The sequence below is a fragment of the Sebastes umbrosus genome, chromosome 2 (assembly GCF_015220745.1).
Source record: "Sebastes umbrosus isolate fSebUmb1 chromosome 2, fSebUmb1.pri, whole genome shotgun sequence".
Taxonomy (NCBI): Eukaryota; Metazoa; Chordata; class Actinopteri; order Perciformes; family Sebastidae; genus Sebastes; species Sebastes umbrosus.
In genome coordinates, this window is record NC_051270.1 from 25,326,161 (window position 1) to 25,340,894 (window position 14,734).

General features: G+C 40.6%; 1 protein-coding gene and 1 long non-coding RNA gene across 3 annotated transcripts in view; one reads left to right on the forward strand and one right to left on the reverse strand.

Moving 5' to 3' along the window:
* Nucleotides 1-14,734, forward strand: part of syt7b (synaptotagmin VIIb) — a 123,289-nt gene that overhangs the window by 44,108 nt on the left and 64,447 nt on the right. For both annotated transcript variants that reach the window (XM_037748470.1, XM_037748477.1), the window contains exon 2: nucleotides 13,634-13,737. In XM_037748470.1, the coding sequence (XP_037604398.1) occupies nucleotides 13,634-13,737 (104 nt within the window). The remainder of the gene's footprint in view (nucleotides 1-13,633; nucleotides 13,738-14,734) is intronic.
* The window catches only part of LOC119475619, a 28,296-nt gene that overhangs the window by 4,583 nt on the left and 8,979 nt on the right, over nucleotides 1-14,734 (reverse strand). Inside the window, exon 2 of the long non-coding RNA XR_005203841.1 lies at nucleotides 2,171-2,176. This is a non-coding gene — a long non-coding RNA (uncharacterized LOC119475619). The remainder of the gene's footprint in view (nucleotides 1-2,170; nucleotides 2,177-14,734) is intronic.

The window sequence follows — 14,734 nt, forward strand, 5'->3', positions numbered from 1 at the left end:
CACTGAGCTGAAATGAAACCAAATTCGATTATCAGATCACAGCATTTGAGGAATTGCAATATCTTGAATGATGTTGTGTGAAACTTCATCAACAGGTAAATAATAATGAAACTCTCTGATAATGAAGTTTGGTTGGTATAAGCTCACTTGTTGTCTTCACCATGCTTCACTATGTGTTTTAGGCAAGTGTTTCCCTTTGTCTTTCATACAGTCCTCCACCACTTTATGAGAGTTATTAACCTCTATCTAAGAACCCATCTTTCTCTCCTCCTCTTCAGCATCTCAGTGTGAGTCATAATGACTCTTCAGCGGTGTCCATTCACCCAGAGCCTGCCCTGTCGCACACAGCAAACCTCTAGATCCTCCTCATTACGGACAACAGATCACAGTTCTTACAGAAACACACTTTGATGGCTCTGCCTGCAGACTGTTAAGATGTTTTGCCTGGATAAACACATCTGCCAGTCAAGAGCATTAGGTTATGAGTCTGTCATGGGTCTGTGGCGTTACGGCCCTCCGAGATAGCAAACAACAGCCTGTTTGCTGCACTTCACATGTGCTGAAACAAAACACATGGCGCTCTGTGTTTGGTTAGCGATCGACAGGAAAACGTACAAGTGTTTGCTCTGCCCAAGGTTTTCCTCTTTGCTTGATCTCAGCAGTAGTCTCACATCTCTCTTGATAGACTCACATGGTGTTTATTGAAAAGAAAAATACTGTTTAAACTAGAGAGTAGCCAGTGTTGTTGATGTCCACCCCCTGTGGAGCTTGGCTTGGTTATAAAGCAGGCAACAGAGTGAATGCTTTTGACGTTTCAGTAGCAGGGTTAAAGAGTCACAGTGACTGTTTGGCAGGAGTGTAATGAAGTCAGCTGGCATGTGTAGGGAATCATGTGAAAAGGGGACGTATGGTTTCCTGAGAGGACGGTGGGGGTGGGGGGAAATAGCAGGTGGGATGGAAAAGTGGACTTACGGTGAACAATATAAATACAAGGGAGATTTGTCTCATTCATGTCTCACAAACATAATAGCTCAGTACAATCCTGTTTTTCCACTGGAACTACGGTGTATTACACCCGCTAGCCATGTCGCACTGTATTATGGTGAACTATGCTTCCACTACACACTCACCGTTAGAGATTTTACCGTAATGCCTTTTAGTACTTACAAACAACAGGAGTAGCCTAATCATGAATAGGGATGCACCGATACCGATACTGGATCGGACAGAACAATTAAAGAACAATAAGAACAATTAAATCAATTTATATCTATGTATTTATTGTTCACTTTTGTTTTACAAAATTAGGAAAGTAATGATTAAGTCAAGCTTGATGTTGCCTTACACATAAATTAATGATCCCATTCACATCCACACAGTGAGGCATACAGCTTATTAATTAAACGCTGGTATCGGATTGGTAATTGGTATCGGCCGATACCCAAAGCCCAGGTATCGCTATCAGAACTAAAAAAGTCGGATCGGTGTATCCCTAATCATGAAGTCATATTGACTAATGTATTGCTTATTCAGCAAGCAGAGTCTGAAATTAGCAGCCGCCAAATGCGGATAAATTGTTGGCAGTGGCGAGTAAAATCGTCAGGCCATCCGCCACTTTGGCAGACAGGGAAAACGCTATGGATGGGAATAGAGAATCGTTTCCAAAATTGTTTGAATTGTTTGCTAAAAAGTTAACATACAGCCCTGAAGTGAGATTTGTCATTCATGTCTCATTCACAAATGTGAAAAACATCATGTGTGTCTGTTCCCTCTTGAATAATTAATCTGTTTTGTGATGCGACAACGCTATAGTTAAGGTTTTTTTAAGTCATATAAAAAATGACTTGGTAAGGTTTAGGGAAAGCTCGTGGTTTGGGTTAAAATTACTACTTTGTTAGTAGTAGTTTGTTAGGTTAGGGACCTAACTAATAATTAACATACAGGTGTTGCTTGCTGTAATCATTCCTCCTGTTCATACTGGACTGTAAGATTTGGGAGACAAAATTCATAGTGCTTATTTTAATGAAAAGCTCCATTCTAAAGTTTAGCTGAAGTTAATATGAGGCTTCAGCAGTCTGAGATGGACCAATTAAATATCTTCCAAGGTTACAGACTTTTTAGTAAAACATTTTTTCATTGCTATCCCTACTGCGGCTCAACAGGGAAACACAAAGAACTCTACACTAAAAAGACTTTGGAAGATTTAACTAGATTTAACTCAGAGCGGTGAACCTTCGCATAAACTTTTAGTACATTTTTGCATAAAACAGGGACTGTGGGTTTTTTTCCCCCATCACTTATTTAAAGTGCATTGGGAAGGGATCTTTTAATGGACAGTATGAACAGGAGGAATGATTACAGCGAGCAAAACCTGTTACAACGTCCACATGGGCAACAGGAATATTGTTGTAAGACAAAACTTAAAAAAAAAAAAAAGTGAGCTTATCCTAACTTCTCTGGTGTCACAAAGAGCTCACAAGGAAATAACTGATTATGAGTATTATTATTATTAGACTGCAACAGGTAAAAAAAGGAAATTATTTTTCTACTATCCATGATATCATCGAGGGGATATGACATTTCAGACTTTTTTTTTAAATGAGAGAACTGCCAAAATACTAGCAGTTGGACACACACCACTGTTTTAACACCTTTCCACTTTGTGACGTATCAGACAAATCTCTGCACTAACGTGTTGACATGCATGTGAGTTACCATAGTTACCTAATTATGTTTCACAAGTATATATAATATACACTGCTGAGACAGATCCTTTCTTAGTTTAGTTCTTGAAATTATGCTAAAAATCATATCTACTATCACAAATCCAGAGTTTGCCTAGAACTGGACCCAGAGATGAACAAAATTTTTACAAGATTACATTTGAGCACATCACGATAACGTTATAATTTGCCTTCAACAAATACTCAATTTTACTGAATAGAGCTTGAAAGCATCATAATGCAATGCAACCTGCGTTGAAGTTAGCTCCATTATTTAGCCAAGCAGGACTATGCTTGCACCTGAGCAACCAGTACATGCGCAGCTCCAGGCCAGTGAGCAAAGTGGGACGACACACTACAGACATGCACGCGGTTGTTTCTCTTTGTCGCATGCGCGAGAGTGTTTAACCACAGGTGTGTTGGACTAGCTTGTCACTGCGCTAAAACAAATGGCAGACCGTATAACCCAGAAAACCTTCACTGTGAAAATACAAACGGTAGTAATGTGTTGTTTATGGGACCTAGAGTACGACTCTCCTCGACCCACAAGGTTCTGGGCTTTGTGACCTTTATGCTAAAGATTTGCAGTTCAGTTCAGTTTTGTTTATGAGCCCACAACATGAAAAAATGATGAGGCTACATGGGACCAGGTTGGGCAAAGAGGTGATGGATACTTATCACTATTTTGGAGGAGTATCTCACATGTGATAAATGTCGGTGAGCTGCTGTTCCTGTGGTGCAGAAACCCCATCGGCACTGTGCCTGAACCACAGTTTCTTGGCCACGGTTAGCCACAGTATAGCCAGCTTCTTGACCAGCAGCAACTTTGTTAAAGTTTGCCATGTATTTGGTCTGTGAGCTAACTAAAGTATAACAAAGTTTACAAAAATTCTACACTGAAAATTTCCAAAACTTCTCAGATTAACCAGCATATTTTATAAAACCCCGAGGTCTAGAAATCCATCTCAGTTATCCTGACTTAAGCATTTATTTTGATTATCCAAGGACAAATTGATTTCTCTATCACTTGTAAAAATGTAATACTTCAGGCTGTACTTTGGGGGAGAGCAGTGGAAAGAATGAGAGCGCCTCCAGGCAACCAGCATTTTTGGACAAAGATTTAGAGCGAGAGTTGTTGAGAACAAGAAGTCCGGAGGGAGTCCAGGGAAGTATAAGTGGAAGTACAACTAAAGAATAGATCTCTGTGATCAAATGCATCTAGTTGGACAAAAAATGGAGCCAATTTATTCTATTTAAAGGCCCCAATGAATACTTACTGACTTATCGACCCTGTACTTGTGACAGCAAGGTTCAGCAAAACTGAACTCCAGCCAACGAGGCAGTCAGGTGGTTACATGTGAGCAAACACACACCTGCTGGGATTTCAAGATTGAGCCGGCTGTCTACTCCACCTGCCAAACGTCTCACAGCTTCTTCCCTCTTCTTCACTCCTCCCATTGACACTTCATGAGGAGTAAATAATGTCATCTTCAGAGTTAAAGAACCATTTATTCTTAGAGTTTCAATCCATGAAGCAATATGAGCTTTGATATAGCCAGAGACATGCTCTTCTCTTTCATTCCCCTTTGGTTTCCTGTATAATTGGATGCCCATGTTCCTCCCACTGGTCGCCACCCTGCTGGCAGTGCGTCTGTTGTGCCAGTCAAGGGTCACCTCCCATGGTGGCGGCCCTCTCCATGTTGTTCCGACCTACGGCAAGAGACACTCCTCCGGAGGTCTCTGGTGACTAATAGTGCTTATTCTCTGTGTCGTGCCAGTCGCTAACACCAGGGGCTGAGTGAACAGAGCACAAACAGATAAGCACAGCAGGTGGAAGAGAGGAGACGCAGAGAGAGTAAGGGGCATGTCTAATAGAGAGAGATACTGGTGCCCACAAGAGAAGAGAGCATGGACTGAATTAGGAAAGACACAGTGGGACGTGTTTTAGAGAAACGGTGAGGCTACTGGAGCATCACCATAAAGGATAATTACAGTTTATTACAACTTGGTCCTATTTTCATAACCCTCGGTAATACTAAGATTGTACTCAGCAAGTTAACTGCTGGGAACTGCGACCAAGGCAACAGCTAAAAGACATCAGGCAGCTGAGCTTTAAAAGGAATAATTCAACATTTAATTTTGGCAATACAGTTTTTCTCAGAGAGAGAACTCTCATCCATGTTCTCTTTTTCTGTCATGCCTGAGATTTTTTGCTCAAGTAGAATAGATCTGATCCAGTCAGATCAGACCGAGAGTAAAGTTAAATAACTCTGGGAATTTAGAGATAAGGAAAATGTACTTCTCCACAATTCCTCATAACTTCTGCCTCCCATCAATGCCAGCATCCCTTTGGACATTTGTTGTGGAGGTCATTTAGGGTTCAAAGTTTCATTTCGAAAACCAGCGTGGTGTGCGCCGCTACGGTTCCATCAATTAATCTATCAGTTGTCAACTATTAAATTAATCGCCAATTATTTTGATAATCATTTAATCAGTTTGAGTAATATTTGAGAATATTTTCTGGTTTCTTTACTCCTCTATGACAGTAAACTGAATATGTTTGAGTTGTGGGCAAAACAATTTTCACCATTTTCTGACATTTTATAGACCAAACAACTAATCGATTAATCGATTAATCAAGAAATCGATTAATCGATTAATCAAGAAAATAATCGACAAAGTAATCATCGTTGAAAAAAATCATTAGTTGCAGCCTTACTCCAAAAGACAGTGCAAACACTCTCTCCATACATCTGCTCTTCATAATGTTTAACTTGTGCTGTTTGGATTATATCACATGATCAACTTACATTGGCTGGGTTCACATCGGAGGCCGAAGCGCCCCGAAGTGCCCCAAAGCGCTCCATTGCATTGCTCGCTGTATCTGTGCCCATATTAACCAATTGGGCTGTTCAGACAGTAAGAGCTCTGTGTCACCTGTTGAGCCACAAAGTGATCGTCCGCCAAAAACTGATACGACTGCCTGACTGACCATACGCGGGAGTGTGCGCAACCCGTCGTGTGCCGTAAATCTTTTCGTCTGATAGTCGCGGGGAGGCAGATCCAGGGACGTGCATTAACAATGACTATATAGAAATAGCCAATCTTCTCACAGATGGTCTCGTTTGCTTATGTAGGTCATATAGAGGCATCAGTATTAAATTGAGACTGTTTCATAACTAGTTAAAATCTCCTTTTAGTAACTCTAACAAGTACGAAACCTGACAATATACTTTCCTAATAGGACTTGAGTGTTATCAGTCCTGTGTTGTAAATTGCTGCAAAATTTGGTATAATAGGCGTAGAACTGGGGGTGAGAGACGGACGGGGCTGCATGTGGGGAGAGAGACAAAAGAAGTTTTATAAGGCTATTTTTCAGATGAGCAGTTCTAATCAATTGTGTTACAAATTATATAATTACCACAAGTGAAAAATAATGGCATGTTGGCAGAGCGGCTGCAAGTAGGAAGATGGTAGGCAAGAATAACAATTGAGAGAATATGGAGAACGGACACCACACTTCTGCCAGTAATTAAATGAAACAGTCTGTATGCATTATGTTTAGTGATTATTAACCAAATGATCTTAGACTATGAATACAGTTACTCCAAGATGCATAACATAGAGGGAACAAGAGCGAGAGTTTGACTGATAGGAGCAGTACTGGAAGAGCCTCTTGTTTACACTTGGAGCCATGGGAGGTCCCCAATATGATGCCAAACACAGCACAGTAGGAACTAATCCACATTAACCTTCTACGGCCTGACGTCACATCGTTACATCAGCAGAGCATGTACTCTTCAGGGCTGTAAAGTGTGACTTAGGCCTATATGTCGCATGTGCTACGTGCGATGAATGAAATGTGTGTGCGTGGCAGAGCCGCTTGTTTGTTTGAGGTGAGGGTGTGTGTACTTGCAGGGCTCAACAATAATGATTGGCCACTTGCCCGGGGCAAGTAAAATGCCACATCGGGCTAGTACATACAGCAACCCAAGAAGGAAAACAAGAATTAAACACATTGTTTTTTTCCAGAGCTGATGATGGAAGAAGCTAAGGCGTGAGCCATCTTGCTTCCTTCTCATCTGTGTTGAGAGTTGCACATGCGCAGTACCTATCAGGCACTCGTGAGAAAATGACGGCGGGTAAAGACAAAGTTTATGAGCTGAAGCACAAGCGAGCATCTCAATTATCCTGGAAACAGGAGTTTAGTAATTGAGAGTTAGTTATGCGAAACTCCAGATTAATTTACTTAAATAAAGATTAAACATGACAATTAACTTTAGTCTTTGTTATTATTTGATAACTTCTAATAAATAAAACAATTTATATAGGGGCAAGTCAAATTGGACTTTGGGCAGGTAGATTTCAGCAAGTAAAAAAAAACATTTACGTTGAAGTTGAACCCTGGCTTGTTTGTAGTGGTGTAACAGACCTTAGCTGATCCGTTAATTAAATTAACATGGTTTGATAACACAACAGTGTGGTGATGCAAGTTAATTCATTATATTCAATAAAAGTGTATTTTCCTAAATGTTGAGACACCTCATATATAAGCCAGACAGACATTTCCCCTGCTCATTACTGTGCACAAATGTACTATAGCTACATAGCCTACTTAGGCCTCAAGAGCCCTTCTGGTGCCTGCAGACCTCCAGGCAGGGAGAACTTTGCGAGCGCACAAAATAATTTGTCCGGAAAACATCTGCAAGAGTATCACCACTGCTGCTACAACTCCATCCTAGCGGAAATACTGTATTTTACAATTAATAGCTATAACCAAATCACACATCATCCTGTTCAAATTGCCCGTTATGTCATACTTTAAATACTCTGATGACACAGCCATACTCGCCCTCCTCATACAGGGACTCAGCCACAGACTACCAACAATCAGTTGCCCACTTCACCCAGTGGTGTACAAACAAGTCACCTCCTCCTCAATGTCACCAACATGAAGGAGCTCACCACCCCTCACTGCCCCACTTCCAACTACAGCCAACCAGCTGAGATGGTGCGGAGCTTTAACTACCTCGGCATCATCCTGCACAATAAACTGAGCTTTGATCACCACAGCAGAAACCTCCATAAACGCTGCCAACAAAGACTCTGCAAAATAAGGGCTCTCTCAGTCAAACCCCACCTCCTGCTCCTTCTGTATCGTAGCACCATTGAATCCATCCTCCTGTACTGCGCCCCCTGCTATTTCACCATGCTCACCCTCACCAACAGAAACAAGCTCCTGAAAATCACCAACATATCCTCTAAAACAACTGTCCTCCCCACTCTCAACCTGCCACCACTAGCAGAGCACTGACCATAGCACACGACCCCGCCGCCCCTTCAACCCATGCTTCACCCTCCTCCCCTCTGGTCGCAGATACAGACAACTCCTCTACAAGAAGAATGGCTCTGGGAGGAGTTTTGTGCCCTCAGCCATTAGTGCTGTAAACAGCCTGGGCACACTGTAACACACTCGTGTTGTTGTGATGTTGTTGTTGTTATTGTTTATACCCAATGCCTCAGAGTGTTACTTGTTCTGAGTGTCTGATTGTGTACTCACTGTGAAAACAAGTTTCCTCTCCAGAGGACAATAAAGATTTAGTCTGAATCGTATCTTCAACAGAGCAAAAACACAGAAGGTCCAACTCACAGTTCGACGTCAGTCCTGGAGAAACAGTTAGTTAAGTTACTCGTCCGGAAGATGAAACCAGGCGGCAGCGGTCACCGTGGGGGGTCTGTCTGACCTTGTATCCAGCACCATTATATATATATATATATTTTAACAGGAATCAAACACTATTCAACAGGGTAACAGACTTCGACATAGCACCGGATCCATTGAGCTCACACTTGACTCACTTATCCACTAGTTAGTCACAAAACTTGCTAGCCTATAGCTGAGCAGCTGCTCTGAGTGAAGAAGTTGCGCAGCCGGATGCTCGGGGAATTGTACGATAGAGGAGATGTAACTTTAACTTTTCATAACTTTGTTTAATAAAACAATGTGTCAGCTTGATCATAAATGTAGTTCTAGAAATATAATGGTTAGTTGTTGTGTCTTTCTTAAGCCAAACGGCTACCGTGGTGTTAACGTAGCAGATAGTTAAGTGGCTCACGCTAACAAGCTTTGGCCGTGCTTGGCTCGTGATTGGCTCAGTCGGGTGGGTGGGCGGGGCCTAGATACCATGGCCTCACTACTGCACAAATGACGTATCCGGGATATTCGATATTCGATAATCGATAGTCGCCCATCTCTATACAGACTGAAGCAACATTGATGAGGATACTTGCTAATATTAGGTAATGTCAGTAATCATCTTCTTAATCTATCTAGATGACATCATATTTAGCTCTAGCTAACGTTAAAATCAACTGGGATAACGTTAGCCAAGGAGCAGCTTCACGCAGCCAGGCGGGAGATGTCCATCATGTCCTGTCCTGTGGTCTCCCTGCAGTCCGTTGAGGCCACTACAACACCAAAGAGAGGTATTCCTCCCAGACAGGTAGCCGATACCACCACAGCTGGCTCTCCTCAAAGTGGAGGAGCAGTTTCTCGACACAGAGGTCCTTTTGGTTCACTGAGTTCCTCGCCCTGTCATCAACAGTTAACGTTAACGTGTCCATTTGCTGTTTCCTGTGATGTGGACCATCCCCATCCATCTCTATGAATTTGTTTAACAATTTGGGCATATTTTATAATTACAAGTTCACTGCATATACAGTAATGGCTTTTAGATGATCAACTTTATCAATAAAACACATGGAAAACGCAGTAATAGCAAATGTAATTTAGTTTTTCTAATGACCTTAAAAGTACTTTAGGAGCTCAGATTGTTGGTCAACAATGATTAGTACATTTTAATGAGGCCAGCCACTGCAACAGATGCTCAGTAGGTCATTTCGTGAGAGAGAGGTCACGGTGTGGGGAGTGGATTTGGAGGATATGAGCTCACTCCATGGCAAAGATGGTGTTCTCAAGTGAGGGTAAAAGAGATCATACAGATTGATAGTGGGGTGCAGCAGCTGAGATAATACAAGTGTTTGTATCTTCCCATCATAGTGAAGTGAGAGCTGGGCTACAAAGCAGTGTGCAGCCCTCAATGTTAAACAAAGACAAAGGATGAGAATCTAAATGAGGTTTCTCTGTTAGGTATGGGGGTGTTACTGTTGTGAAAGCATATCTGCAGATTCAGATTTGCATGTGTACCGAGATTACACATAGGGTTGCTGGCATCTCTGTGTGATAGGAAACATGCTCCTGGAAACATACATACAATTGTCTTTGTGTCAAGATTCAAAGAAGGCATATCCGGGTGATATAGAATCAGCCATTCTTGTAGGTGTCTTGATATTTGTTCCATATATTAAAATACAACCTGAGGGCATCAAACTTGCTCCTGAGCTCCATTTGTACCAGCTCAGCCCAGTTTTTCCACCAGGTTACAGATCTCACTTTAGCCTGTGGGTGGAAGACATGTGGGGATGGACGCTGTCCGTGGTGCTGAACTGTAGTCTTATTGAAGTATGACTACTCCAGAGAAGAAACTGCCTCAACTGGCAAACAAAGTTGTGCAGCTGATTGTCAGGGGACAAAGTTTCCAGATTTTATTTTAAAGTTAAAATCTTTAGGATTTATAAAACTTGGTAAAACTTGTGGTCGCGGGTGGTTTTCATAATGCAGATCTTAGAGTTCCTTTTGAAATGACCAGTGTATAGAGTGCAACAGGAATGAGTCCTAAATGCAACTGAGTTATCGTTCGTTTATAGCCTAACTTTTTTACTTCTAGCAATTGCATTTAGTCGTCAAAAATTATAAAAATGGTGTTCATTTGTGAAGATTATCTTGCTGAATAAAACATGTAAGTATCATAAATGTGTGTTTGCCACAGAGCTGATTTTCTGCAATAATCCAAAATCGAATGGAAAAATCCCATTGGCTTTTTGTCGAGGTAACCAGGGCGATGCTAACTTCCTGGTTGGCCTAAAAAAATGTCATCCCTGTAAGACTGTATTGACCATACGGGGCATATAATATGTCAGATATGCAACAAAAGAATAACAACTTATGTATTAAATTTAAAGTGCAGCAAAACAAAGTGCAGGTTTTATTTGAAAAGGGACAATGTTCAATAATCAACATTCAAACAACTGCAAAATTTACCCACGTTAGCCAAGAGGTTTTCATCTGCAGTCCCTTTGCCAGATGTTGTTAGGCATCCTAGAATAATGTTGAAGTTTATGCATGCACTGACTTTTATCTTGTGCATCTCATCAAATACGTGCGTGCATTGTTTGAGTCCCTTGAACTTGGGCACGCTGTTGGGAAGCCTGTGCAGGAAAGATGGATTTCACCAGTAGCAACAGTGAAAACTATCATATAGAGAGGCAATTAATATATTCCTTTGTTAGTACAGTGGGGAAATTTGCAGTGTACAGATTATAAGTATAGAATGGAAATGACAAAAGTAACCAAACCACATGATTTTCTTGCATGTATATCATTGTTAATCATAATTTGCCTTGTTAAACTCTTAATATTACATTTATTATATGTTATTATGTTTTAGCTTGTGGAAAAAAATCACTTTTCTAGTGGGTTTGTGTCTGAAATAATGAAAGTCCCCCTGCTGAGAACAACCCACCAAGTGAAAAACTGCCAGACTTGTGTGTCCACACACGGAGGTCTGGCAGTTGTAAAACTCTGAAAGGAAATCTTCTTTCCAGCTGCTCATGTTCCCTCCAGCTGGAGCCTATTTTAGCATCCTTAGCTGTTTCAACACAGATAGCTTTTGGTTTTTCTCCATGTGTTGCTTTAAATTGGCAAGAAAACACCGGTAAGATTGAGACCACTTATCTGTTAAGCGTTGAAACGCTTTTGAAAGCGATGTTACCACCACCACACACCCTCTGCTGCCAGGCTGAAAGGCTCAGAGCAAGAACAAATTCAACCCTGTGATCTTAATTGCCACCATATTCCGCCATGTCTAATATTTCAGGAGAATCGGATACCTTATCAAACAGACGATTAGAATTTAATTTGGGTGAGGCAGGCTGGTGCGTAAAAAGGAGCTGACACTTTAATAATTGGAATTGCTAAATGCAAGAATAAACCTCTGCATAAATGTAAGCTGGATGAGCCTTTAGGAGACATACGATAGATTCAGTGTAAGGTTGTACCAGCCAGACTTGCTGTTAATTATTTTTTGTCAAAGAGAAATCACTTTCTAAACCCCTCTGCTAATTATATTTATTCAATGCCATGTGCCTCAAGCAGTGCATTTCAAACTTTTCTTCAAATAACCTTGTTTTCAGATTTTCTTTTCTTTTTCTTTTTTCTTTTTCTTTTGCAAGATAATAAAAAAGCAGTTAGCACAGATTTTGGGGCATTTGGTGCAGTAGTAGTAGTAGTAGTAGTAGTAGTAGTAGTAATAAACAGTAGGAGGAGATAAGAGTGAGGGGAGCGCAAGTAGGGGTGTAACAATACATCTATCTGGATCGATATTATCGATTCAATTATCAGCGATCCAATATCTTTAATGCAAAGTGAAAACATCGATAAATATCATCATCTTTAAGATACGGCTTTATTTTGAAATTCCCAGGGCACGTCTGTGTCACCATTTCCGCCAAAGTGCACCTCCTTCCTGCAGAGCTCAATAATACAAATGTCAAATCATATTTTAGTTGCTTTTTGTGAGTTGATATAAATGTAACTGATTGTAGTAAATGGACATATGATATCATCTCATATGGATCGCTGGCCCCTGAATTGAAATCCAAATCGTATTGTGACAGACTTTGTGATATCAGCAAATATCATATTGTTGTCCAAAGAAACAATCTAATATTGTATCATGATGAAACTACCTGATTTACACCCCTATTTCCAAGTTAACATTGTTTTAAACCAACACAGAATTGCCATATAATAATAGCTAGAAAAGTTTATGGGCTTTGTAATGTGAGTATTGATCTTTTGTGCGACTGAAGACGTGTAGGAAAAGCAACATTACCAGAGAATAACGGTGTGCAGAACTTTGTTTAAAAGGTGCATAATACACCTCGAAGGAGACGCAGAGAGGAAGTTAATAAAATGTGAAAGCAGAGGGTGGATAAGGATGATTAAATTGGCTTAGCTAATCCACTTCCTCTGTTTGTTGGCCCGAAAAGAAATGCATAAATGTTGAACATGCTCAGGCGGGGATAAAAAGTGAAATGGAGGGATAAAGGGAGGAATGAGCAGTCAAATGAATTTTTCAGGTAGAGAGACTCCCGTATTGTTGAGATGATGTAGCACAGTTATGAGCTCATTGTTTGCAGACGTTGTTTTGCCAGCGTGCCGTTGCATTTTGAATTACTTGGCAGACAAGTTGGCAGACAACTGAATGAGCGGCATCGCTGAGAAGCAGTAATTGAAAGACATAGAGAGATGAGGAATAGAAGGCTGTGGAAGAAGTTTGCATCTGTCAAGACGGGAGCGAAGTTGTTGAAGGCTTTACGAGATAGAAGAGAGAAAACGGAAGCTGGTAATTGCATGGCTTCTGGCCCCATGATATTATCTCTTCCTGACATGTGCACGTCTCCTATTGATACATGCGGGAACATGAGCATGAATCAGCTTCAGTGCCTTTGTGTCATCTCCCTCTCACTCCTGTTACATTTCTCTTTGTGTCTCACTGATGATAGACGCCAGATGACAGGGATGAATAGGGGAAGGAAGGAAGGCCCATTACAAGGCGTTGCTCCTGATTATACCTACATGTTCCCATAGCATGGGGCGTTTTGTCACACTTTGTACTTTAACTCCAACATAGACCTGTGGGGAGTTTCAACTGTGTACCTCAACGTCTGATATTAAATGCACTAATACCCTCCTCTCTCTATGTGTGTCTTTGTCTCTCTCCCCTCAGGCTCTGTGTCTCTCAGTGTGTTCCTGGTGTCTGTTGCATCCGTAGTTTGTGCCGTTTGGCTGGTAGCTCTGTGTGGCGTCTGCACCTGGTGTCAACGTAAACTGGTAAGTTACAGTGCTTATTATACACATTTCAATACTGACATTTATTTTATATTATTTGAAGAAAGTTATTTCAACTGAGCTGAGATCCTCCGTGAATCACAACTGTAATGGAAAATTACATTGTATGTACTGATGTCTCTTTATGCAACAGTGGAAAGTTACTGTCTGGGTGCTCTTCGTCTCATGTAGTAGGAAAGTACTGAGTGTTGACTTTTACTGGGACACTGTTTGGGTAAAACAACTCTTTATCTGTGCAAAACAACTCCTTTTCTCACAGTCCCTGTTGTAGATTTCTATATAGTCACATTGTAATAATCTCCGGCAGCGCACTCTTCTGCAGACTTTGTGCGACTCTGTATAACCAGTGCCTCTTCTTGCAAGAATAAAATACAACAAAGACATTTCATCTGTTTGGGATCTTGATTTCAACGTTCATTAGGACTCATCTTGGAATACTGAAAGAATTTCCATTACACAACACTTTTTTGTGACTAGCTTTGTTTCTGTTTTGGGAGGATGGACAGGAACAGAAACATTTCATACAACACAGCTGCACTGAATAAAGAAAAGGAAAATCTTTTAGATCTGACATAAGTACAGTCGATCATGTAATGTTCATCGTTTTCATTATTGGGGTAATTCTTCTTATGAGGAAAAATTTGCATTTCGTTTACATCAATCACGACCGAGTTATTTATTTATTTTTTTACATTAATTTCAAAATGTTTGTGTTTGTTATGATAATTCTTAATAATTGTTTTTACCAATTAATTAGTAGTACATGATCATTAAGTAATTATTTTCTTTTATTGGACAATAAGTTTTGTCCACTATGCAAATGGAATAATATGTCACTGGGTATTGTTTGAAACTTTTTTTTATATATTAGTGCTGATGATATATGAGTTTTGGTATTTATACCAAAATACGGCTGCAACGCTGGGTTGATTAATCGATAAGTCGAACAGTTTTGATAATCGATTCATAATTCAAGTAA